Genomic DNA, 27,890 nt, shown 5'->3' on the forward strand with positions numbered 1-27,890 from the left:
GGGGGGTTTGACTCCCAGGGCTTCCGGTCAACATCTCGATGGTGTGTTCTGAGCTTTAAATGTTACACCACAGCCTAGTTCGCACTTAGAATGATGATCTCTCCACTGCATCAACCTTGCTGGGTGCGCTCATCTGCAGTCCCGCTCGCATTTGTCGAGCAGCTTACGGAGTAACAGGTGCATTAGTCGAGTTTGCGCAATAAAACAGGCCAATTCCCAACTCGCGCGTTATTTATTTAAAAGGCTGTTTCCCTCCCCTCTCTGTCGGATCAATGAAGTGGGCGTCGATTGCGCTGCGGGTCGAGGGTGAAATGTGACTTCGGAGGCTGCAGGAGCTTGGGCGGCTCTCGTGTGCAGCACCACGGACAGCGGCGCAGCCGACGCGCCTCTTTCTCTTCCCCACAACTTGGCCCGCCTTCCTTCTTTCCACCTTTTCATTCGCTCCGCACGTCCGCGAGCGCCCCGGAGGATGTGCGCCGGCTCACCGCTGCTCGTCCAGCCCACTGGAAGCTGAGGAAGCCCGCGCAGGTAAGAAGAAGTCTCTATGAATACATGCCACATGTTGTAGTTCTTCCTTTTTTCTTTTTTAAGGAAGTTCTGCTGGTTACTAAACTAGACAGTTGATGGTAGTTGGTGAAGCTTCTTGTACACGCTGTCATGACGCACACAATCGCAATAAATAGCTCTTGTATTTAGGACTGCGGTGATTATGTTTTTATTAGCGGGTGCGTTCATCCACCAAAAAAAACAATTAGTCATTTTAAATAAGCTTTTGGAGTTTTTTTTTTTTTTCTACTTGGATTTTTAGAACATATTTGAATGGCAATGTTTACGTTTGCAGAAGGAAAATACAAATAAATTATATTTGTTGTTGCTTATGGCTGACGAGTAAAAGTACTCATAAAATCATTACTGTTTTTCCCCACCTAATAAAATGGAGCGCAATAGGAAAATGGTTGATCAGGTTTAAAGTGAACATAGAGACAAGCCTGCAAATGCCTTTGCCAAGTAAAGAATAATTTTGTTTGACTCATCAGTAATAAATCCGTAAAGGACTGAAACCCAAAGGATGTGTGTGGAACAATGACGAGCTGCGTGGAGAATATGTTGATTATGATGAATTATTTAAACGCGCCAAGACGAGTGTGCGCAGCACTGTCATCACGTAAAGCCCCCAACACCCCACACCTTGTCACTTGTTATATTTGAAATGACAAGTACAGAGTTTGTCTTGAAGGATCACTTCTCACCTGTGAACAAATACCTCCCATAGTGTTTCTTTTCATTCACTTCACAGTTTAAAAAATAATAATAATAATAGCACCTTCCATTTACACTGCATGTATTAATTTGAGCTGAATTTGTACATTTGTGTGTGGATTTCTATCCACTAATGTCCTAGTAGTCACTGAGCTCCACTTGATTTCACGTGTGCGTTTATTGCTCTGTTGTGCACCTGATACCCACGCAACATCTGCTATGTAGTCAATGACAGATCCTCACATTGATGTACAAGCTTGTTCATACTCGACTGCATATTCCGTAAAAACAAATGAACCAAATAAAGAAAAAAAAAATGTATATAATAAGGGGTCCATATTTCCAGCGAGAACATGCTGCTTGAAAAGAAAAGCAGAGGTGTGAATAACTTCCTAATCTGTCTGCTGGATTCAAAGTAACGCGTGTGCTGACAGTGAATAACACCTCATTATGCGCGCGAGGTTTTTTTTATACGCGTTCCCTTCCGCCCGCAACTGTCAGTTTAACAATGAGAGATGATGGGTAGAACAGATCAAACTTTTTACACCGAAGCATGCCACCTCACGACCAACAGTGAAATACAGTAGTGTAACAGACTGAAGGTTTTATTCCTATAAAGTGCGTTTTGATATTATTGTACGCCACTCAAACATTATGCACAGATTCGAAATTAACACTGCACTTAAATATAGGGGGGAAACAAAACCACTTCATGATTCAATTCAAAATGTATTGCATAGTGTAAGAAATGTATTGAATTACATTTTGAATGAATTAAATTTTAATTCAATGATCCTTTCGTTTACCACTAGAGGGAGCCCACGCACTACTAGTGGTACACGAACCACACTTTGAGAATCACTGACAGACGATTGCGATGATAAAAGGATTGAGCCAGAGCTTGCCATAGAAGAGAATGAAATCGATGTCTTTGAGTCGTGTGGTTGTTTTAGCGTTGATAGGTGATCATAGATTCATCCCGTTTTATACAAATGTTTGAAGTTTAGTAAGTTACATGATGCAAGACATGAGACCACTCCATAATGATCAGTTTAGGTCAACAAAAGCCATGCCAGCAAATCTTCATTCAAAGAAACGGAGGTGTTTTATGGGATTTTCTGTAAACGGCTTTATGATTTTGACTCAAGCGCAGCAAGCAGCATTGGCCCCACATTCCATCATTGCTTTTGAAGTCCTCTTTTTTTCCTTTTGGATTGGGCTCTTGCCTAACCCTTCTGCTTTTAAATAATGGGGAAAATAAAGATTGTCAGGGACATATCCTTGTAGAAGCTTAAGAGATCCCACGAAGAAGCTGTATCCAAAACAAGAAAAAGTAACACTCATTTTTAATTGACACCATCATAAAGGTGTTATGATAGCAGTCATATAGAACTAAATGAGGTAACCGTAATATTAGAAAGATCTCACAGTATCACTCAAACCTTCATTCCTGTCAGATGGTACCGTATTGTATTTAATTAACTAGATTGTGCAGATGTACCTAATGTTGTGTCCTGGTTGTTTTTGCTGCGGCATGTCCGCCATGTTTTGGAGTAGAGGAGCAAATAGAGCAGCCATGTACACAAGAAACTGATAAATTCATCAGATTTCCTACTAAAATTATGACATTGCAACAATGAGGGTATTTTGAAGAACAGGGCAAATAAATAAATACAATCCATCTAAATCGTCCTTTCCTGCCAGGCAATCACAGAGTACATACATATAGGAAAAATAACCATTCACACTCCCTTTAGTGCCCAAGGACATTTAGGAGTTTTAATTGAAAACAACATGTATGCTTTTGGAATGTGGGAGGAAGCCAAAGTAACTGGAAAAACCCACCCCGAGGTTCGAGCCCAGAATTTCTTGACTATAATGTAGACGTGCCACCCCCTTCTCCAATATGCTTCCAGTGACAAAATAATCCGACATATTTTTTTTCCCAGCCACTTTTACATTGCATGAAAGATGTGGCACATGTATATCTTGACGGGCAGACTGGTAGTAGCTGTCACGGGTCTGTGATGTTGTGGAGGCAAAAGGTAGATCCAAACACAGGGAAGCCAGGGAAGAAAAAAAAAAACAATATTCACAAAAATCAAAAAGGTAAACAAGGCATGCGGAATGATGAAAGTTCTAAAATAACAAAGTCCTTTTGTTGTTTTGCTTAACTATTTCAAAATGACTACTGTGAAAATTGTTATATAAGGTGACAACAGAGAACAGTGCACTGTAAAATTCACACTGGTCCAGGAAATGTAATATAAGATAAGATATGATAATCCAATGACAAGAATGTGTTATTGCTGGAATTCCAAATGATATCACAAGATAATGTACCTTACAGTAACATCATTTCTATTGATTAAAAAAAACAAAGCTCACTGAACAAGTGCAGCGGCGGAGTGATGAATTATGCAAAAAAACAAAAACGCACAAGACAATAATAAGTGTGCGGCCCTCAGAAACAAAAGTGCCATCCATCCGTCACACAGTTGAGGCCAGTGCCACTTCTTGCAGTAACGATCTGTGCGAGACACATCCAGAGGATGAATGTTTGATGACGAAGGCGGAATGGGGCTCCTGGGAGGAGGAGGAGGAGGAGGAGTATGTTTGCAAGGGATTCCCCCTTTTCCAGGTGGGAAGGCTGGGGGCGGAGGGGGTGGGGGCGGTGCAGTTGAAAGCAAGGACAGGAGTGAGGGATTGGTTAAATTGACTTGGAATACTGTGGCTAGCTACCATGGCGACCAGGTGGAGACGTATGATGACACAACTTCAAGGTCCTCGTCGCTAATTGTATTCTTGGCTTTATTACAAAAGGTCAGATGCTTTATTTTCCGGAGGCTCTTCCTGGTTTTGATGATCGGTGGCTGCAGCCGGCGTGGAACGAACTTGGCGTCTCAGAGGTGATTATTATGCAGTTCACATATTCTGGAGAAGAGTCGAGCAGCCATCTTGAAAAGTTCAGAATGCCGCGTTTTGACTAGTGGAGGCGCATAGAACATATTATTGTAAAGAAAAATTTGGGGTGGTTGACTATCTCTTAAAAAAAAAAACAACTCCAGAAAAGTGCATAGCTAAACAGCACTTGGTTTAAAAATAATTGTTTAATAACAGAATTACAGTCACCCCCCCTTACCTGAAAAAGTGGTTAATCACAGACTTGATTATTCATGCCTCCTCCCTGGTCCTCTGCTACCACTCCAATTTCCTTTTTGACCCATTAGGGCCATTGTACTTCCTGCATTTGACATGCACTCCCGACATGTTGTTAATATGTTGCCAGCTATGGGCATGTGAAGCCCTTTTTAGACTTTCCTGTGATTAAGGGCTATGTAAATAAAAAAGGGACTTGACTTGACTTGACTTGTTGACCACATAGCTGCCAAGTGAATTGTTTGGTATACAGTACTGCTTATTATGGACAGTATCAATCAGAGATTGGTTATCCATCTCATTAAGACTGCTTAGATCAGATCGGCGTGCACATTTCAGAGACACTGGCAGGTGTGTGCTTCATATTGTTTTTTAATCACATATAGTATGATTGGCGCTTGATTCATAAATTACCGGTAATCTGATTCTGATTCTGGTCACTTGAAACAAATCAGCGTCATTGTGTTTGTGCAACATTGCATGCTTTCCGACATTTGCTGTTTTGATGTTATTATTTTGTTATTTTAACTGTCTTTGTTTTGATATGTCTGATTTTTACTTTATGTACAGCACTTTGTATGCAGCTATGGTTGTTTCTCTATAAATGAAGCTGAACATTTATAGACATTTTTGCGACTGTATTAAGATGGATAGATTGTCCATTTTGTAGGTGTCAAATGCTGAAGTGCTCTTTTGGTATTCAGCGTGCGATAATAAATAACTTGGATTCATATAGCGCCTTTCAATGCATCCAAAGAGGTTCAACAGTATCTCAAGGGGAAATTATATCTACAGTATACAGAATGAGAGCATCATTTGGTGTGAATCCACTGACCCAATTTGAATCCACAAGCAAACATGGACATTTTCAATTATTCCAACGTTTCAGCTTCAAGTCTTCTGTGCGGCATTTCATTTGCGCGTGATGTCGGCAACAGCAGCAGGTCGTTCATCCGCCCTTCCTACTAATAAGTCCCACTAACACACCCGCCCACTCAGGACCGGTCTTTCTGTCTGCATGCACACCATGTGATTTTAGAAAGGTCTTACTTTTCTATCTGAGTCAGTCCACTTTGGCAGCATTGCACGTAGTAAATGACCTCTATGCTTAACATTTACTACAACTTGGGGGCATATTGCTGTTTTAATATGAACTCTCCAAAGTAAGAATCAAACCTGAATGATATATTTCCCAAACCCTTACCTCAATTTCCTTCATCCTATTCCCCCCCCATCTGCTTCTGCTTCTTTGTTTCTCTACACCTTTTCTTGTGCTCCTCCCCCACATTTGCCATTCCTTCACACAGTCTGGCTTGAAGTGTGGAAAAGGCTGCCGGGATTTATGCTCCTGAATTAAAAAAGGCCATCTGCTGAAGAAAGTAGGGACGGTCACACAGGAGGAAAAAAACTGGAAAAAAAAAAAAGAAAGAGGGAGGCAATAATCCTTGGTTGGATATTGCATCTTAAATGTATATGTGCACGAGCATCTTGTGTTTTATTGGACTCATATAAGCTTGTAAAACAATGAGCAGCTGGCTTATTGTCGGTAACTGAGTGGGGCTTAGTAGAAATTTAGTAGAAATTCATTGCAAATGCAAACTATAGTGGGTTTGTGACCAAACAAAACAAAACAGAGCAAACAGACAAACCAATAAATGAAAACAGCAAGGCTGTTCTGCAATGTTTGTGGGGTTGTAGCAAGGCTATTGTTTTATTGTAATAAAATGTCGCTAGAAAACAGTGTAGTTCAGATGGCATCAAAAATGTTAGCTGTGCTTTAGGGCAGGTGCATTTGCTGAACTAGCCTACCCTAATTCCTCTCTCGCTCTCTCGCTCTCTCTCTCTCTCTCGCTCTCTCGCTCTCTCTCTCTATATATATATATGTTTGCGGAGTAAGAGTTAATCCATCGTTTTTTAACCATATCAGGGGGCGGCCATTTTTGGCACTTCCGTTGACTGAAAATGACATCACAACTGCTCACAACGACCAATCATGGCTCATATTCAGAAAAAAGGTCAGCCGTGATTGGTCATTACCTGAGCCCTGAGCAACTGTGATATAATTTTCAGTCGACAAAAAGTGGCAAAATGGCCCCTCACATGGACAAAAATGGGTGGATTTTGCTGCTTAACTCATATTCAAATCAATCAGAATCCCATGTTTTGACTAGTGGGCCCGCATAGAACATATTCTTGTCAAGAATGTTTTGGGGTTGACTACCTCTTTAAGAATGTGCTTATTGTTTCAGCTATGTTAGATGGATAGACTTCATCCCGTGATTGCCATATGTAGGATATACATTAAATCATACATCGGCAGGTAACCGAAATTGCATGTAAGGCACAACTCGCTGCCACTGAAGAAGTGTGCCCCCTAGTGTTCTTATCGGGAACAAACATTTTGGAGGCGCCTCATATTTTATTGAACCACAAACATGTCAAGGAAGGAGCACATTTCCCTAACCGCTGTAGCTACATTAAAAGAATACTTTGAGAGAAACACATAGAAATGTTTTTTGATGAATATGGTTCGTCAGGGGAGGCATAGTTATTGAAGTGAAACCTTGGCTACACAAAATGCATTTTTATCTCCTACAGTGAGTGAGGGAAATGTGCGAATATGGGAAATGTTAGCAACTAAATTAAAAACAGTTTTCAAAAATGGTCAATCGCAGGAAAGAGATCGTTCCTTGAACGAACACTATGAGAAAAAAAAATCAGAAGAGCACAGACGTATTGAAGCGAACAAAGACAGCAAAGAGAAAGAGAATCCACTGGTGAGCTTGGAGGCATCCTGGGGTGTGGACATTTGGGAAAGAGGCTGTAAATGTGACAGCCATAAATCCTTTTGTCACCATTGTTTCTTGAGGATTTGTACCGACTAACAACATCACCTTCGTTATCTGTTAAAGGAACATTTTTGTCAACAATTTCCCAAGTTTTAGTTTGACTGCCTGTGTGTCTAATGAGGCACAGCGTCAGACTTGGGCGAGCTGCAGTGCGCCTTCTGCACTCCAAACATGAAAAAAAAAAAAAAAAAGATCTTGTGTAACAACGCGCGCACTCCCGTCTGCTGGTGCTTTTGTATTCGAGGGAAGTAAAAGTGACTTGACCCATTTACGCCGTGAACTTCCACTTGTTGACAAGCTGCTGAGGGAGCAAATGAAAAGTCTGACATCCGCACTCTTTGTCTAATGCAACATGCCACCGCTCATTTCTCATTAAAAGTACCATGTGAGCCCTCGGGCAAGAAGTATTACGCTTGTCTTTGCTGTTTTTTTTTTTTTTTTTTTTCTCCATTCAACTCAATTGCTTTGAGTAGAGAGAGTATGCATACTTACTGGAGGGAAGTGGGTTGGTAACCTGTCATTTGTTGAATGTAACTCATTAATAGTAGCAGTCATAACCAAGGTAACACCATCCTAGGAAAGATGACATTGACATGCTGTCCTTGCATCATTTTTTTTTTTTAATGATATCGTAACCAAGTAACCATGAGGAGAGCTGGTGACAGGAAAAGTATCAGTGCTTTCCAAATGAATGTAACGATTACAAAGAAAAAAACCACAAACAAATGTGATGGCGATCGTTTTAGGCATTCAATTAACGACAGAAGACGAGAAGCCGGGACTGGAGTCGGGCCAGTCGACGCAACGCATGCTCGCCAGTTCCCCCAGAGGACCGAGCGAGCGCCACGCATGGCCAGACACACACAACTTGTCTTGGTCCGCATTCCAGTTCGCGCTTCACCCTCTCCATCTACCGGCAAGTTACCATGGAAACAACGAGCAGAGGGAGGAGAGGGATGGACGAAGAGTGGAAAAAGAGAGGAAACCCCAAAAGAATCTTGTCTGCAGTCTTGACTCCTGTTGAGACTTTTTATTTTGTTTTAATGGTCAGCTCGCTTTTGTTGCAACGCCATTCTCAATGATTCCTTCGCATCTCCCTTTCTAGCATCCATGATCCGACTTCAACGCGGTTAATTATTTGCATGTCTGTCAAGTTGATTTGCTGAGACGCTGGATATGATACGAATCCTTTTGGCTCAATGATTTACTCGGATAAAAACTTTACCCACAGTCAACTTGCTGCTTAATTAAGCCTCGGGGATTCCGGGCAACCTACACAAAAAGCAGAGACAAAGAACAACAACCCTTCGCACCGGCAGTGTATTAACAGGATCTGCGTTAGCGCCACACATAAGACTGACGCGTTAAACCTTGAAATAGTACGTACAATAATGCTCAGTTCATGGAGATGTCTTTGGTGCTTTTAATTTGACTTTGAATCCAATATCAAAAACAGCTTGTGGCCTGATTGGTACTGTCCAAAGAATAACTCGTAAATAAATAATAAATCAGTATTATCGATAATAATGGTAATGCATAGCTCAGGTCACCAATGGTGTTAGTGGTACTTTTTTTTTTTTCAGCTACCGCATACGCGTTTTTTTTTTCTCTCTCGACCGTATCGACAACCTCCAATGCGCCCGCTCGTGCAATGGAGCGCATGAGACAAAGGAATTGTTGTGTTGCATCTGAGACCGGGAGTGACTTTCTCTCCGTTTGATCTTGCAGGCTGTGATCTCCGAAATCACAGAAGAGGAGGCCGAGCGAGAGGATCACACTGATGCTTTCGATGGCTTCTGTCAGAATAAAAACACCGGTGCTGTGAGATCTGGTGGCGCTGTGCCTCACTGTGTTTTTCTTCAAAGGCGGCGACATCCAAAGCTGATCAGAAGCTGACCAGAAAAAAAGCACAGTCAGGACCTTGCCCCGCCCAGGGATATGTCATTGGGGAACTCCCCAGTGTTGGGGGTGCGCCCTGTGCCCCGACCCCTCTGGCTGTCCCACATCCTCCTCCTGGTCATAAGCGTGACTCTCTTTGCCCAGGCTCCCCAGGGTTTGCCTGTGGTTGGTTATAACACGGACTCCAAAAAGGAGATCACGCTGGAAGGAGATCTGATGATCGGCGGCCTCTTCCCCGTACACCAGAAAGGTGAGGCCACGGAGGACTGCGGGAAGATCAATGCTCAGCGAGGAATCCAGCGACTGGAGGCCATGCTGCTCGCTCTCGATGAAATCAACAGGGATCAGCGCATCTTGCCCGGGATTCGTCTCGGAGCTCATATACTGGACACGTGCTCCAAGGACACGTACGCTCTAGAGCAGTCTCTTGAGTTTGTCAGGGCTTCGCTCACCAAGGTGGATGACAGTGAGTACACGTGCCCCGATGGATCCTATGCCATCCATGATGAAGTCCCCTTGGCCATCTCTGGAGTTATAGGAGGATCTTACAGCGATGTTTCCATTCAGGTATGGACTGGCCAACAGGCACATGCGCACGTAAACATCACAGGGCCTTGAGCCTTTTTTTGGGGGTCCGTTTTTTTTTTTTTTTTATATTAAATCCATTTCTCTCTCTCTCTCTCTCTCTCTCTCAGTCTCTCTCTCTCTCTCTCTCTCTCTCTCTCTCTCTCTCTCTATATATATATATATATATATATATATATGTATTAAAAAAACACATTGAAAGAAATTTATCAATACCTGAATATCTGATACAGACAGTTCTCACTCAAACGTGAAATGTACACTGAATTTCAGTTCATGAATGATTATGTCCATATTGTGGAGAGAAAATTGGAGTGCTAATAATGAGAGCTGTAAAATAATGATCTTTTTAATAATGGATCACTCATATATTCAGGAAATCAGGTTTTCTGCTGTCAGTTTTCTGTCTTAATAATTTATGCGTGAAGATTATGATGAAAGCGGAACCCAAAAATGTTCTTTACAAAAATATGTTCTACGCGCCTCCGCAAGTCCAAACACAGAATTCTGATTGATATTGTGTTTGTGGAATATGAATTAAGTAGGAAAATCCACCCGTTTTTATCCATCTCAGGGGGCGGCCATTTTTTCACTGTCTGTCGACTGAAAATAAGATCACAGTTGCTCACCTGTTTTCTGAAGCTGAGCCATGATTGGTTGTTACCTGAGCCCTGGGCAACTGTGATGTCATTTTCAATCAACAGCAAGTGACAAAATGGCTGTCCCTTGAGATGGATAAAAACGGGTGGATTTTTAATCAGGGTGGAGAGTAATTAGGGGTGTGACACATATTTGGTTTCTGGGGAAACAGAGTGCAGAGTGAAGTCTCCTCTTTGGGAATTTAAGTGTTTTCTCATATTCCACAAATGCAATATTAATCAGAATGCCGTGTTTGGACTTGCGAAGGCGCATAAACATATTATTGAAAATATTTTTGGGGGTGTTTACTTCCCCTTTAATTGAAAGTATAATTTTTCAATAATTCCAATAATTAAAGAATTTACTTGATTGTGTGAAAATAAACACATTTTGATGTAATATTTGACAATTCTTATTTCACCATGTACCTCTCCCTGGTGCAATACTGAAATAAAGGTAAGTCAGAGAAGTCCTATTATGTGTGAATAAATTACAAGAAGTAAGATTGGTTCTCCCCAGGTATTTCATTTTACTCCCACAGTTAGTTTAAAAGCATGCATGTTTACTGGAGTACACTCATTCATATTTGTAACATTTTAACCAATTTCTCAAGGCTGAGAGACCCTACACATGACTGGGGAAAATATCGACAAGTGTGTACTGACTGCTTTTTTAGGGCCTGATTTAAGTGCTTAAAAAACGGGTGAAACTTGTTTGATCTCACAAACAGATGTGGAAACTGATTAACATAACCAGGCATGGCCAGGATTGCATCTGCCTGCCAAACGCACTAAATTGCCGTGTAGTTAATTTTGTGTAGTATATGCAAATAGAGTAATTTAGCACGTGCAATGTGATTTATCACTGGCTGATTGTGCCTCCTTAACCAGCGAATCTGTACTTAGATGTTAAGTCCTAAATGTTCTTTTTGTTATAGTTGCTTATTTCTATTTACATACTTGGCCCCAAAAAAAATTCTGATTCTGATAAATGCAGCTGCAGTTGGTGTAATTCCCAAAAGGCGTATAACCGTTACCACTGACTCTGTAGAATACACCAAAGAAAAAAGCCCATAATGGATGATCCTAACAGTGCCTATTTGGACTAAAATACCACGTGCAATTACCTCACCTAGCGAGATGTTAACACGGGTTGGTAATGACTATCAGTTTCACTGGGTGGATCTGTTTACCTGCTTAGCTAATCTGATTTGGAGCATGGCTTTTTTTTTTCCCTGGTAATTCACACTTGAGCAGAAGCGCTGTCAGAGTCTGACATGCCGCAGATGTTGTGCACAGATTTGGCTGACAGGATGACTAGTGACGGCAGATTTACTCTCAGCGGCAGCAGCGCCCCACTCGGCTCCCTCGCGCTGATGTGATGAAAGCTCTGCTAATTGGGTCTTGAGTCTTCAGCGCTAACATCTATGTAATCTCGGCTCATGGTGAAAAGGGACAGCGCGTCACGTGGAAGCTTGCTGTGTAAATATCCACAAATATATAGCCGCCTTGGAGCATTAACTTCAAGCGGGCGGCCTGGCAAGCAGTGGACCACGTCCGCTGCCTCAGCTGATGATGTAGGCTTCACTTCATTTGAAATAATATTGGATGCAAATAACATCCTCATAGAATTATTCCTAATAATAATAATAATGATAATAATCATATACATGCTTTTACTAATATCTTATATATTATTAATATCTATATTTATTAATACTTGTGTATTACGGCCTTTTATTGTCTTTATTTATTGTTTAATGTCTAGTGTTTGTAAAGTGCTTTGTTACAGCTGTAATGAAATGCGCTGTATAAATAAAATTACATTGTATTGTATAGTTAAAATGTAAAATATAATTATTTACTCAAATTTAAATTATTTGTGGATGTATAATTTATTTGAGGGAGCTCTTTATTTGTACAAATGCCTGCGTATTGGTGGCCATTTAATTCTTGGTCCCTATCAAATGCAATGCAATGCAAATAAGGGGGAGGACCGCTTCTCGATTAGTTTCCCCAATGTCACTCATGTCACTCAAAAGCATGATGCTGCACAGCTGTAAGTCTATACTGATGGGTAGTTTGTTTGCTGCTGTGTTTTATTAAATATGCAATATTTAATTTTTTCTCTAAAGCCCCATTTTCATCCAAACCAATATGCGCGGCACAATGTGAGGACAAACAAAAGCCCTGCTTAAAAAAAAAACACCGTGGGTTTCTAGTTTTTTTCTCGGTAGATTCAGTGATGAGTTGCACACTGTCCTGCCTACAATTTACAGAGCCCATGCGACTATCTATCTACTATGTTGATCTACAGCCCATGGTGGAAAAGTTAAATCAGGGAGGGTGTGCTATACTGAACCATGGCCATATAACCCAAACCAAACTGTACAATTAGGTGGAAATGTGTCCATGTGCAGTTGGACGGTTATGAAAAGGCACCAGCTGTTGTTTTTTTTAGGAGGGGGACAAAAAGATGTCTAATTGGGTTGAGGCATTTATTTGTTCTAACGAACAATGTATCTATCTAGTGACTGATTGAGGCACTGTGTCATTTAGAGCATACACAGTATGTTCGTGTGGCGTCTACATACAATAGATGCTTATCCAGCCATGACATTCTCTTGGTTGAAATGTTGAAATTTTCTCTCGGACTAAATTTTCTCTCGGACTCATGGATGACCTGACTGGAGTGGTCAAAGGTCAGAAAATTGCTGTTAGTTATGGTTTGTTGACAGCAGAGGACAGCAGAACACGTCAGCCCAGAAGTATAACTGAGCCGTATTTATCACCGTGAAGCTGCATTTGTACATCAGCCATCAATTATTTCCTCAAATAGCCACGTACGCTCCTTTGAGCTATCCTTTGACAAAAGACTGTTATTTGTCTTTTTTTTTTTTTTTTTTTTCACAGCTGTGGAACAAATATTTCGACTAAAAAAAATGGACAACCTACAGTGGATCACAGTGATGCATTCCACAGATAGTAAGCTCCTGGGAAATGATGTAGGAAGAGAATCCAGAGCACCTATAAATGGATTCTTGATGTAAACGACAGTTTGGAAATACAGAATTTGATGAACGAGGTGTAATTTTAGTGAGACCCTGTATGTGGGGGTCCTTAGAGAATGCCCTTGTCTTGTTGTAATTTATGGATGTACTATTATGAGCCTGAAGTCTGCCTGAGCTTCCCAGTGAATCTTCCTGATGTGCAGGATAGCACCACAGGACACGGTTCCCTTTCTCGCCACGGATGACCCTCTTTATTTTTGGCAAAGTTCAGTCATAATGACTCCTTTTTTTTTTTAATCTTTTCTTCCCTGGCTGTTCAACTTTATTTGTGTCGCTTATATAATGTCCGAGCACATTAGTTAATGAAATGTGGCCTTTGAAAAAGAGATGCTGCGGATAGGCACTCCAAAAAATGATGCTGCTGAGCTGGGGCCTCTTTTATCTACTGGGTGACATTAGGATTAGCTGATCCAGTGCATCAGAAGAGACAAACAACTAAAGTAAGTTACTTTTGCATGCAATAACACTGGCGAGAGCTCAGGGAGCTTGTCTGGAGGAAAACAACCAAATATTTTGAAAAGTGGCTGCCAAAAACTATCCATCCATTTTTTATACTGCTCTACCTGTTGAGGCTCCTGGGCACAGCGCCAAATGTATGCTGCAGGCAGAGCCGTAGCGGGGATTGTCAGCACCTGGGGTGTTTCATGACTATTTGTGCCCTCTAACCATTGGACCTGTAGCACTTTTTTTTTTTTTTACCTTAAAAGACCTTGTAAAGAAAACTCAGAAATGTGTTTCTTCATGTTTGAGGATAATTGCTAAAAACATGTCTAATTTGTGGCGATAGTTAAACTGTTTTTCACCATTTCAGTTTTCCTTATTTTTGGGGCATGGCTAACAGGGGCCCCAGTGACGCATTTGAGTCGTTTTCTTCATGCCACACTACCGGAGACGAGGAGCGCCTTGCCAGTGTACATAGCAACGCCATTATTTATTTCTTAATAAATAGTGTGCGTGAGTGAGAGAAAGACTGAGTGAGTGTGCATAATGTGTAGCTAATGCTATTGTTAGCTTGGTTCTACGTAAAGTAGGCTACAATTGACCGCTGTAGTCAAGTACGACTTAGCAGATTTCTACGGCCTTTGTCGTTTTTTGTGAGAGACGTAGCATATTCTCATTTTGGCATCGCGTGACTTTGAGTTTAGTGGGTGGGTACTTGAATAATGATCGTCGAAACTACGTCGCGACTCATAATTCAGATCTTTTTTGCTGGCCTTTTCCTTTGAAAGGCTATTACATGCAAATGACAAACCACCGACGTCAAACATGAACCATGCATCCTTTTCACGCATGTTATGCATTAAACAGTAGAAAAAAAAGATTTTGATGGCATGGCATGTGTAGTATGTCAAATTTGGAAGACATTTATTTTCACTTAAAGGCCACTGTAGTTCTTACATAGATCTGCAATGCGGAATTGAGCCAAAATAAGCCCCCAAGGTGGCTCTCAGCACCTCACTGCAGCTCTATCATATGGAAGATGGCTCGCTTCCCAACAGATTTAGGCCATCCTGAATTTATTACCTGTTTATCACTGGGCAACTGTGAATGGGCCATTGACTTGGAATTGGGCCCATAGCTACTGAACGGCAGCTACACCAACATTAATGAGCACCAAGTACTCAATATGTCAACATAAAAAGCTACCAGTAAATATTGGACTGCCTAGTGTTGTTGGAATGTGTTTAGAATCACCGCGGAAGATACAGAATATACGATTTATCCGGCCCAGATTGGCAATCTGGATTTCTGGCAATTTCCCGGTGGGACGGTCTGCTAAATGCATTGCTCTGAATTTTTTGCCCATGTCAACTATTTATGCTCTAGTACTTGTTCCAATAAACACTAACCATGATCCTGCAAGCATATTCAATTGTGATAGATTTTTCATCAAATATGAAAATTATTGCATTAATGTGATAAAAAGGGTAAAGTTATTATCTTCAGTAAAAAGTTGTGAAGGAGAGTGGGCTGGTCTGAGCCATAAAACTCCAGGGTTGAAAATGAGTCCCTCTCTGGACCTGATATATGACCAGAGATATTCTGACATTGCCATTCCATGAAAATGCAGATGCATTCATGATTTGTGCATTAATGCATAAACAGGCTGTCCAGCGAGTGAGGAATTTACCTTTGTCAAAATCGACCGCGCTGTATTTTAAGTGAGTGTTTTTGCACCCAAGGATCAGGCAGCTCTACCGCAATTTGACTCTTATTTAAAGGAGATTGATCACCATGGAGACATGGTGGGAGCACGCTGAACTGACAGGTGGCGGCGGCTGCGGGGCCTCGCCACGCCGCTCTTACATGAGCACAGACGGAGTTACGTGTGGAGCCCAAGTTCTGTGACACTCTCGCGGGCAAGTTCCTGTTGTCCCCATCTGTGGTTGCAGTCGGGCTGTCTGGTGCTTTGGCGGGGATGCGCATGGAGGATGTTGAGGCATCAAATGAGAATCCCGTTTCACAGGAACACTGTGACGGCCAGACGTGGAGGCGATGGGATGGAGGGAGAGTCACTCGGCGTCACGTGGCATCGAGCCATTCGACAATCAAAGCATGTATCTTGTGCTTTTTTTTTTTTTTTTTTTTATGTAAGTCTGTGAGGCCATCTGGGCTCTTTTAATGACTCTCCTATGAAAATCCTCTCCTCCATTGAAAGAGCAGGTGTGAAGCTCAAAGTATTCAGCCGGTTGTTTGCATACTGATATTGCACGCTCCAAAAAAAAAAAAAAGCTTTCATCTATCAAGATGTCCAACAGTGTCAGTATTTCATCAGCATTTTCCTCATTTAGGGCTGTGCGTCCAAAAGGCGTGGGCTAATCAGATGTATTTCATATTTCAGTCCAGGAACATTAGCCTCAAGCCTGTCTTTTGATTTCTACACGCTGAAGCGAATCCACTCTGGATTTTTCTTTACCCCCCCTAGTCATATGCGATGCTAAGTATGACTCACCGGTAAAAGAGTGTCCCTGGGCAAAAGAATTCTAATCACCAGGGCAAATTAGAAGAAGACTTCTGGAATGCCAAACACCTAAATATTCATTAATAATGAATTTTTATTTCCTGGTGATGGTCAGTTCAACTGAAATGAAAAAAGGTTGTTCGAATGCAACGGCAGCCCATAACAGTATTATTCATTTTCTTTTTTTAGTATGAGCCAAAGTATCCTCAAAAACAAAGCTTCTGAGCCCGTCGAGATCGGGCGTTCGCGGTGTAGTACGGCCGTAAGCCAAAGGCAAAGCTCCTGAAACGAACGCACTTCTTGACATTTTCAGCCCAAATGGAATAATCAACTACATTTATGAGCAGAGGATTGTCTTTTCATTCATGCACAAACATTCCCTTTTTAGAGCGGCGTCTTCATGCGCAGATTGACATGAATGCCAATCTCATGGCGTACATAAATCATGCGAGGTATTTAAACATGGGTTACACACATGACAGAATTCAGGCCAAGAAAGAACAACAACGATGAAACGTATCAGTAAAGCCACACGGTGAAAATGCATTATTCATGGGGAAAAGTAAAGAATGTGCTCGTGAAATCCTCAATAATTCAAATATGATTGGATTATTCAGTGGCTTGGCAGAAACGTCTATTTGCGCAGTTGCAATACATTTGCTCTTCTTATTGACTATTTCCTTCCATCATATGCGAAGAACCGCCTAAAAGCTGAAACGTTTGCTTGTTACAGACCGAGCATACCTCGGACTTTGTTCGAATAATGTGACCGTCTTTGCGTGAGTCAGATCAGAGTAGCTGACCTTGTGAATTGAATAGAAGCGCTCAGTGTGCGTTGCAGTTTGAATGGCTGCTACATTCTATGAGAGACATGAAAGACGACCGCAGCATACAGTCAACGAGGATGAGGGGGCAGGATCTGATCGCATGCATCCTCATTCAGCGGATCTAACAGTTCATCGTTACCAGGCAACTGCTCAAAAAAAGAAATAAAAATAAACAAATGACAAGAGACGCGTTCTCCTCATTGGAATGTGTGTTTCACAATGCACCATTGGGTCGTATAATGTAAACTACACAGTATACGGTTAAAAGGAGACGTGTGCAGCTAAGTGAAGCCGTTCTGTTACTTCTGCTCGGGTCTTCTGGGAGGAGCAGATGGCTTTTTCTTGTCAAAAAGATCATCACATCCCTACAGGAACTTTTCGCTGATTTCTGCTTCTTTGATACTGCAAAGCCTCGAAAAGTTGGTTTTGTATTGCTGTGAGAACAGAATGCATGAACTCTTAGCTGTGAAATGCTTTTGGGCTTTTTGACATGACTGAATTAGCATTGATTGTGTTTTATGTGCCACATAAGCACATTTGATATATCTGATAGAGCTTATTGTAAATAAACAAATGTCTTCCAAATTTAAAATACTGTAAGATGATTTCTTTTTCTGACCGACTACCGGTTTATGTAATAGGGATCATTTGAAATGGGGACATTTCATTTGAAGAAAGGGAAGAACGTAAGTTGATTTATTTTTACATGGATGTTCATATTTGTATGGATCTATTTGATTTTTTATTTGAAGGAACTATTCTAATGCAATTGTATTGACGGAGGGATATCCATGGTGATGAGGCCAATGTGAATGGGTTGACACGTTAAGGTCGCTGGGAAAAAAAAACGAGGCGGCCGGATAAAGTCTGTTGTGGAGCAATTCTCTCTCCGTGTGCTGGTCTTTCCCCCACGACCTTCGATTGAAGAATCACACTCACTATCGCCAGGAAATCGAGTGTTACAGTACCACAGAGAAGAGTGTCGTTAACAACCCTGCCAAATTTGAATGATCGCCTAGTAGATAAAATGAGGCTTAAAGTGAAAAATCAACCCAAACATAGTTTTTTCAAGAATATGTTCTATGCGGGCCCACTAGTTGAAACACGGCATTTTGATTAATGTTTTGCGTTTGTGGAATAAGAGTTAATGCACCCGTTTTTAGCCATCTCAGGGGGCGGCCATTTTGTCTTCTGTCGACTGAAAATGACATCACAACTGCTCGGGGCTCCGGTAACAACCAATGACGGCTGACCTGTTTTCTAAAGCTGAGCCATGATTGGTCGTTACCTGAGCCCTGGGTAGTTGTGATGACATTTTCAGGCGAAAGAAGTGACAAAATGGCCGCCCCCTGAGATGGCTAAAAACAGGTGGATTTTGCTTCTTAACTCATATTCCACAAACGCTATATTAATCAGAATGCTGTGTTTCAACTAGTGGGCCTGTATAGAACATATTCTTGAAAAAAAATGTTTGGGTTGCCTTCCACTTTAAATGCATACCAAGAGAAAACAAAAACAACACCAGCAAAACAAGAATAGAAAAAAAACATGACAAAAAGAAAAAAAAAGCGCTACCAACGACTCAAAGCTTGTTATTTTAACAATGTCGTTTTACTAACGTGGATTCAAATCCAGCTAGAACGTCCCAAAACTTCCCTGCAGGAGACCCCTCAGCCTTCCGACTGCCTTTGTGTTAACAAACCAACAGAGCCTGAATGTGTCCGCACGCTACACAGGAAGTCGAGGGGGGAAAGTCCATCACAGCAGATTACGAACAGTTATTAATATATTTAAAATCTCTCCCCGTTCAGTCAGCATCTAGTTAATGAAAGATCCTGGAGGAAAAAATAAAGAGGCTGTAAATTATCTATATAATCTACCTAGAAGGCAACTCCAGCCTTTTCTACATCACAATTCGGTTACTGATTGCTCCATTAATTTAAGGATTCCTCTGCAATTTATCATGACTTTAATAAGTGCGTTTCGACAAAATATTGCTTGTGTGTGTGTGCGTGCGTATGTGTGGCTTGCCACTCCAGGTAAGAGTCCGTAGAGAACAGGCGAACTGCTGCCAGCTGCTTTGCCACATGTTGAGAAATACTGCCATGGCTGTTTAAAGCAAAATACAATTTTCTGCGGAAATGTCATTATTAGGCCAAACGCATTCTTCGGCTGGCCTGGCTTCCTCACCTCTGAACTGATATGAAATGTGCACTCATGCGTTGCGGCAATCTATATTTTCATTTCAGTTGAAACATCTCAGATGAGACAGAAATAGCCATAAATTGGATATGATAATGATAGACGGTGACAGGAAAATCTGACTGCAGGAGTTCACGACATTTTTGTGTGTACTGCAATGTTTCTCAACCTTTATTGAGCCACGGCACATATTTCACATTGGAATAAATCTCACGGCACACCACTAGGCAAAACGAGTCACAAAAAGTTGCAGATAACAGAAATTGACAATTATTAAAGATTTAATTTGGTGCCCTTGCATTTTTTTTTAAATGCCGTGTTGATATATCAGAAATCATCCTTGCAGCCCGAAACGAGCCACTGTATGACTTCCAACCATGTTTTCTTTTCCTTTAATTCAGTCTAGCTGCCCTTAGGCGTTTAGAGTTGCCTCAAGCAAAAACTAGTCTGTCACTTCTTTTGCACACTGTCCTCACACACCGTGTCACAGCCCTGACAAAACTTTGAAGGCAGAAAATGCAAACATTCATTATTGTTTTATTCTCATTCACTCCCAAACCGTAGTGACAACTTTCTGACAGGGTTGCAATTTTACAGCAAATGATATTCCCTTAATTGCCCCTGTCGCTTTGGTTGACAATCAGAAAACGTCACGAATCAGAGTACACCCGACTGACAGTTAATCCAAGCTGTTCGCTGCAGAAAGAAAGCGAGACTTGAAGAACTTGACGTCTTTTCCTCACTACCAGGAAGGTCCGAGTGGTTCATACGTTGAAATTAAGATCCAATGCATAGATGTCCATGTGGGTTCAAACACCACTCCTGGTAGCACACTTTCGGTGACAGGAGTTCTTCCATTCGGACTTGTGCTATGCAACTGGAGTGTCATGATGCGATGTGGCCCAAAAAAGAAATTACAAATCATTCTTGCAGATGCTCTACTACTGTTCAGCTAATCTCGAACAACATATCAAATTCCCAAAATGTGAACACATTCCAAATTAGGACCTATGTGCTACAACCAGAAGGAAGTATATACAAGAAATACATTATTTGTATCTCTCCATTTTTTACCTTGTCACAGGCCTTTGTCAGCTGATGTTGGGCAAGGCTTCGGGCAAATCCAGTGTATAGACAGACAACCGTTCACTCTCTTGTTTTCACCTTTTTAGGGTCTTCCTAGCAAGCATGTTTCCCGAGAGAAAACCCACAGGGGGACCTGTAAACTGCACACAAAAAGAGTTGATATTCAAAACTTTAAACTTTGGCAGTGAGGCAGACATGCTAGCCGCACGCAGCACCGTGCTGCCGCCACCCCCTCCATTTGAATACCAATTTTCAATCTATTTACATTTCATTGTTCCCATGAAGGTGTAGTTCAAAAGCATTGCTGATAAATATATTCTCTTTTTTTTCCAGGTGGCCAACTTGCTGCGACTCTTTCAGATCCCTCAGATCAGTTATGCCTCCACCAGTGCCAAACTCAGTGACAAGACTCGCTATGACTACTTTGCCCGCACCGTGCCCCCCGATTTCTTCCAGGCCAAAGCTATGGCCGAAATCCTACGTTACTTCAACTGGACCTACGTATCGACGGTGGCATCGGAAGGTGACTATGGCGAGACGGGTATCGATGCCTTCCAGCAGGAAGCTCGAGCCCGCCACATCTGCATCGCCACTTCGGCCAAGGTGAGCCGTTCCATGAGCCGCTGGAGCTATGAGAACGTGATCCGCTCCCTGCAGCAGAAGTCCAATGCCAAGGTGGTCATCCTGTTTACTCGCAGCGAAGACGCCCGCGAGCTTCTGGTGGCGGCCAACCGAATGAACGTCACTTTCACCTGGGTGGCCAGCGACGGTTGGGGTGCGCAGGAGAGTGTGGTGAGGGGCAGTGAAGCTGTTGCCGATGGAGCATTCACCATTGAGCTGGCTTCCTATCAGATCCCCCAGTTTAATGACTACTTCACGGCTCTCCATCCGTACAACAACACCAGGAATCCTTGGTTCAGAGAGTTCTGGGAGAACCAATTCCAGTGCAGCCTCCATGATTTAAGATGTGGGAAGCACTCCCTGCGAGAGGCGCCGTTTCAACCCGAGTCCAAGATTATGTTTGTGGTGAATGCAGTTTATTCAATGGCCACCGCGTTACACAACATGAGGCAGGCCCTGTGCCCAAACTCCACCAAGGTCTGCGATGCACTTAAACCTGGCAATGGCAGGAAGTTTTACAGGGATTATATTCTCAAGACCAAGTTTGAGGGTGAGTAAAGTCTTCAATGACCAAAATCAAAACGAGTTTCATTTTTCATCTAGCCATTCTAAGACAAGAATATTTTATTTTTCACACTTACAGTGGTGTGAAAAAAAAAAAAAGTTTGCCCCCTTCCTGCTTTCTTATTGTTGTTGTGATGCAGAACCCAAATCACAAACAGTTGGGCAAACCCTCCCTCTCAGGATTAGCTGGTAAAGAGCAGAATTCACGGTCCCATCAATCACAGCATGTTGTCCAGGGCCTGAAGCAGCAAAGTAGCCCCAAACGGTCACGCAACCACCGCCGTATTTTACTGTTGATATGATGTTCTTTTTCTGAAATGCTGTTACACTTACGGCAGATGGAACGAGACACACACCTTCAAAAATGTTTGGTTTAGTCAGTCTATAGAATATTCTATTATTTGTGTTGCAAAAGTAAGACGCGCCTTTAGGTTCTTTTTGGTCAACAGCTGACCCGCCAGTTCATCAGTGTTCGCTTTGGAACTCTGTCATGGATGTCATTTTTGCCCTCCTCTTGCACCGCAAGCCACACCCACTAAGAAAGTGGGTCTGGAGAGTCTGGATTTCCAGACTAAGTGTCTTCCTCAGGAACGCTGACCTCAACTGAGGTGAAGAGAGGCCAGCATTTTTTTAGACGTTATCCTATGCAGAGATGGGCATTCGTCAATGCTCTAGTCCGCCGATTAGTTCTCGTCTGTATTTCAGGCCCACCCGGTTTGAGTCAACCAAACGGCGTCGAGAACAGACTTACTGGTACCACGTCACGTGCAGGTGCCGCACTCCTGACACGCAGCCAAACAAAGAATGAATAAAACCAATCACCAAAAGTGTTGTACATCTTTCAGTATTTTTCACGCCGGGTCAAGTATCTTTGATTTTTTTTTTTTCCGTTCATAAATCAACTCACTTTTTAAAATCTGCATCGTATGTTTACTTAGGTTATCTTTGGCCGATCTTGACATTTGTTTGATGATCTTAAACAGTTAAGCAGGTAACTATGCAAAAGAATATGAATTTTAGAAGGGATTTCATGGCACTGTAGATGTATTATTATCAGAGTTGGGCATTTTACTAAAAATTGAGCGTCTGTTATTCGTCATCCTTCTGTAGCGTGGGTTTCCTTCCGTCGTCCGTCATTCGCCTTTTTTTAAAGTTCTATTACAAGTTCTACACCGCAGCTTCATTAAAAAAAACACGTTTAATTGGCAAGGAGAACTAGCTCCACACCCCCGCCGCCATTTTCAAGCATCTTAATTATAAGCCTAACTGTAGTTTTAACATCACTTCCTCAGTTCATACAGGGGGGAAAAAAAATGTATTTTGCCTGTCTACACTGGGCTGCACCATAGATTGTGTAACACAGAAGCAACACAGAAAAGCACAGGCTCCTAAAAAGCTCTTGTTGTCATTGTCTAGAGCTTTTTTATGATCTTTTTTTTTTTTTTTTTCATTTCCAACAGCACCATTTCGTCCACCAGATACCGATAACATTGTCCGCTTTGACGCCTTTGGAGACAGCTTCGGCCGCTACAACATTTTCCACTATCACAAGGCAGGTGGACGCTACAGCTATCACAAGGTGGGATACTGGGCTCAGAGCCTGAGCCTGAACACCAGCCTCATCCCCTGGGCTGGCGCGCCCACCTCCCAGTGTAGCGACCCCTGCAGGAAGAACGAGGTGAAGAGTATGCAGCCTGGAGACGTTTGCTGCTGGATCTGCATCCCGTGTCAGTCTTTCCAATACTTGCAGGATGAGTTCACATGCGCCGACTGCAGCTTCGGTCAGTGGCCTCTGGCTAATCTGACAGGTTGCTATGACCTACCGGAGGAGTACATCCGCTGGGAAGATGCCTGGGCCATTGGACCCGTCAGCATTTCCTGTCTGGGGATGATGTGCACTCTATTCGTCATCGGCCTCTTCCTCAAACACAACGAGACACCCGTGGTGAAAGCCAGCGGACGTGAGCTCTCCTATATTCTCTTGCTGGGAGTGCTGATGTGCTATACGATGACTTTCATCTACATCGCCAAACCTTCCACAGCGGTTTGCACGCTGCGCCGCTTGGGTTTAGGAACCTCCTTTGCCGTGTGCTACTCGGCCCTCCTGACCAAGACCAATCGCATCGCTCGGATCTTCAACGGGGTTAAGGGCGGTGCCCAGCGACCTCGATTCATCAGCCCGGCTTCACAGGTTGCCATCTGCGGGGGTCTGATCTCCTGCCAGCTGGTCGTGGTGGTGGTCTGGCTGCTCATAGAAGCTCCGGGTGTGAGGAAGGAAGTGAGCCCGGAGAAGAGAGATGTAGTCACCCTCAAGTGTAACAGCAAAGACTCCAGCATGCTCATGTCTCTCACCTACAACTGCATCCTCATCATCCTCTGCACGGTTTACGCCTTCAAGACACGCAAGTGCCCGGAAAACTTCAACGAAGCCAAGTTTATTGGGTTCACCATGTATACGACCTGCATCATCTGGCTGGCCTTTCAGCCCATTTTCTACGTCACTGCCAGTGACTACAGGGTGAGTTACTACAACAACATCGTCCATGCCCACATCTCGATTTTGGCTCACTTTTTGTCACATCACTAATGAAGAAACAATCGGGTCATGTAAAAAAACACACACACACACACAAAAAAACAAGACCAAGATCATTTCAAAGCTTTTTTTCAACATCAATATGACCTGTGGCGTGTAGAACACAGTTATTTTTAGAGGGAAAAAGTTCAGAGTGGGGGAGTAAGAATAAAATACAGATATGATGTCATTGTGTGCACACCCTCTTTTAACTGTGGCTGTGGCTACGTTCTAATTAATCAATCACATTTAACACATGTTAAATCAGTCATTCTGATTTTCCGTGCCGTTTATGTATGCCACGCACGTACAGAAACAGGCTAACCAATTAAATACTCTTCCACAAGAGGTAAAGATACATAATTTACCTGTATATCCACTTTTTGTGAATCGTTTTGCTAAGTGGTGTGCTGTGAATTTTTTTTTTCCGATTTGAAATATGTGCCTTCACTCAATACAGGTTGAGAAACAATGTGTTAAATGACATTTAAAGAGGAAGTCAACCTCAAATTTTTAATGATATGTTGTATCCGCCAATGCTAGTCTAAACACGGCATTCTGATTAACTCATTCAGTACCAGACTTTTTCAGACTCTCTGTGAAATGACATTTAATTCCATTGGGATGGAATTAGTTAATACAGCTTTGTAGAATATGAGTTAAGCAGCAAAGTCCGCCCGTTTTTAGCCATCTTAGGGGGCGGCCATTTTGTCATTCTCTTTCGACTGAAAACGACATCACAGTTGCTCAGGGCTCACGTACCAACCAATCATGGCTCACCTTGTTTTCTGAAGCTGAGCCGTGATTGGCTCTTACCTGGGCCCTCAAACTGCGATGTCATTTTCAGTCAACAGCAAGTGACAAAATGGCCGCACCCTGAGATGCATAAAAACGGGTGGATTTTGCTGCTTAATTTGTATTGCGCTAAAACAATTTTAATCAGAATATCAAGTTTAGACTAGTGATGCTGCATAGAACATATTATCGTAAAGTGTTTTTGGGGGGTTGACTTCCCCTTTAACACACAAATGCTACACATCTGATTCAAATGATCATTTGCTGATCATTTGAATCAGGTGTGTTGAAGAAGGGAAACAGGCATGATAGAGGTCGTAGGCCTATAAGCAAGGCATTTTAACAACGCACCATATAAACCAAATTAAGAGAGCGTCAGAGAAATCAGCGACTGAAGTTGCAGGGATATTTCCCCCCGGGATCCGAACACATTGGGGCATCGGGGAGGCAGGAGGGAGATGTGGACAGTGGAGTCCCCTGACACAATCGCCTCTGCAGAAACAAAGAGAAGACAGGCAGGACCGCTAGGGCAGAAAGGGAACTGGATGTCCCAGTGTGTCCCTGCACATTGTTGTGTGGAATGGAGTGTGAAAGACAAGAATGCTGAGTCCCAGCTGTGCACTCTGTCCTGGGACTATATGAGATGCTCAGATGAAGCCTCTGCCCTGCCCCTGCTGGCAATGTAGGGAACTTGCAGCCAGAGTGGACTCATCCAGACACACGCAGGACCAATCAATCAGAAGTGAAGCATAGAGACAGTTGTATTCAAACGTTACTAGTGTTTAATACCGCTTCTCAAATTGTTGTCACACCCTGATGCAAATCTCCAGCGAGGGGAAAAATTTGAATGTGGTCTGTCATGAAATGTTAACATAAATTAAATACAATCCACTGAGCCATGAATAGCTCATCTGATTATCATATGAAATATTGAAGCTGTTCTCGGCACCCCGAGGGAGAAAGGTCTCCCCTCGTATGCCAGGCCTGGTCATCTCATCTTGGCAGCAAACACAACTGATTAAACACCCACAGTCGCAGACAGCGCCTCCGTGAACGCACTGAGGGCTGACGGGAAGGGCAGAAGTACAACCTTTGACACGTTACAGAACCATACGCTCAGAAATGGAGCTTCAAACAGGCGCAACTCGTTTAACTATTTTCAGTGCTACAATTGCAGGAAGAAATCCTGCATAACCCTAAAGCACTAAAGCAGTATGGGTTGGTAACATTGCACCAATGTATCACTGAAAATATAACTGAAGAAGTCGAAAATCAAGGTCGACCGATGCCAGCTGGGGACATTGTACATGACAGATTTATTTTTCTCCAGTCTGAGAAAGCCAAACCAACTACACACTGGTCAATGAAATTCAGACTCCATACCAGCCCTGTAGACAGGCTTGCCGGTTCATCTAAAAAGAATTTCAATAACCGCACAGCAAAAATCATAGTGGAAAAAAAAAAAAACTTCTTGAAGACATGATTCATACTAGGCACAGCAGTGCTGCTTTTCTGAAAAAAAAATTTTTTTTTTTTAAAATCATACTTTCAAAGGTGTGAAACTGGCATCGACTGGCTTTACATGTTGTTCTTTATCCTCCAGCGGGAGACATCTCGAAAAGAACGTTATAAAAACAGATTCCTTTTCCTCTCCTCTTCCTATGCAACACTTGTGAATTATTAAAATCACTGAAAAGTCGTTCCAATGCAGTTCAATATGTGGGAATATTCAAAGTATATTCTGAATTCAGTAGGAGCCATTTAGCCTTTGCCCTTTCTATTGTGCACATCTTTATCAAATAAATAATATTAGCCAAATATTCCACGCGAGTGATAGTAGTCTTTCGGGACAATCGTACCTCATTCAATTCAATCTTACACTTACTGGGTGTCAAAATGAATGGCCACAGACTAGTTGTAATACACTATTGTGCGTACTGTTAGTCAGACTTTAAGAAGTGGATTTGTCCGTGTGTTTCCAGGTGCAGACCACTACTATGTGCATCTCGGTCAGTCTGAGCGGGTCGGTTGTCCTGGGCTGCCTCTTTGCCCCAAAAGTCCACATCATCCTGTTCCAGCCGCAGAAGAATGTCAGCACTCTCAGGGTGGCCACCACCCGCTTTAGCGTCACCACTGGCCCGGGCTCCAGTTTCTCTCAAGGTATTTGTTGGCAGTTATGTTTGAGAGGACGGGCAAACTGTGTGTTTACGTATGCTTCTGTGCGTTTGTTTTGCAGCGTCAGCGTCCAACGTTGTTCCAACGGTGTGTAACGGGCGAGAGGTGGTGGACTCCACGACGTCTTCCTTGTGAAGATCAGCTGAGTAACTCTGCCAAGCGTTGTAAACACAATTATATAACCACTAGTCCTCAAACAGGTGTCTCAGATATTAAAGAGGGCCATTGTCCTGACTTTGTTGTCCTCAAAGTGCTGTGAGTACAATGTCCCAATTATTTTCTTCTGTTTTTCAATTCAAATAAATTACCAAGTGAAATAATGCCAATAAAGGTTACATAGAGTATTGCCCTCGTTTTTACTGCAACAATGATAGTGAATCTGTTAAATGTATTATATACAGGATGTTTTTCATGTAGATTTTGGTGAACAGTTTGTGCTTTCTTGTAATTTATGTAAATAAAATGTGATTTTTATTAATACGAGAATTCACTTGGAGTCTATTTGGATAAATCATGCACAATGTTTCTTTTTTCTTATGAGAACTTTTTAATGTGGTACCCGTTGGGTGTGTGCGTGCGTGCGTGTGCGTATGCATGTGTGAGCGTGCGCATGTGTAAATTA

The 27,890-nt window shown here is 42.4% G+C and overlaps 1 protein-coding gene across 3 annotated transcripts; it reads left to right on the forward strand.

Annotated features, from left to right (window-relative positions):
• The first annotated feature begins 8 nt into the window (after positions 1 to 8).
• On the forward strand, positions 9 to 27,754 carry grm2a (glutamate receptor, metabotropic 2a). 3 transcript variants are annotated; one of them, XM_086041011.1, is made up of 7 exons: positions 9 to 528; positions 8,997 to 9,734; positions 20,872 to 21,709; positions 23,184 to 23,684; positions 23,766 to 24,241; positions 27,076 to 27,253; positions 27,330 to 27,754. In XM_086041011.1, the coding sequence occupies exons 2-7, from the start codon at positions 9,207 to 9,209 to the stop codon at positions 27,401 to 27,403; spliced, it is 2,595 nt and encodes an 864-aa protein (XP_085897137.1). In that variant the 5' UTR covers positions 9 to 528; positions 8,997 to 9,206; the 3' UTR covers positions 27,404 to 27,754. The 3 variants fall into 3 exon arrangements, with proteins under 3 accessions (XP_085897137.1, XP_085897135.1, XP_085897136.1); XM_086041009.1 differs by having other exon boundaries at positions 10 to 528; positions 23,184 to 24,241; XM_086041010.1 differs by lacking the exon at positions 9 to 528 and adding an exon at positions 4,076 to 4,169 and having other exon boundaries at positions 23,184 to 24,241.
• The last annotated feature ends 136 nt before the right edge of the window (positions 27,755 to 27,890 follow it).

The sequence above is a fragment of the Filicampus tigris genome, chromosome 9 (assembly GCF_054856515.1).
Source record: "Filicampus tigris isolate MCC_2025a chromosome 9, RoL_Ftig_1.0, whole genome shotgun sequence".
NCBI classification, from domain to species: domain Eukaryota; kingdom Metazoa; phylum Chordata; class Actinopteri; order Syngnathiformes; family Syngnathidae; genus Filicampus; species Filicampus tigris.

What these genes read in the sequence shown, in the direction of transcription:
- grm2a (XM_086041009.1), top strand. Translation starts at nt 9,207, where the DNA reads ATGTCATTGGGGAACTCCCCAGTGTTGGGGGTGCGCCCTGTGCCCCGA. An exon ending in ACAGCGATGTTTCCATTCAG is followed by an intron (nt 9,735 to 20,871) that starts GTATGGACTGGC and finishes TTTTTTTTCCAG; the next exon opens with GTGGCCAACTTGCTGCGACT. An exon ending in GGGCTCCAGTTTCTCTCAAG is followed by an intron (nt 27,254 to 27,329) that starts GTATTTGTTGGC and finishes TTTGTTTTGCAG; the next exon opens with CGTCAGCGTCCAACGTTGTT.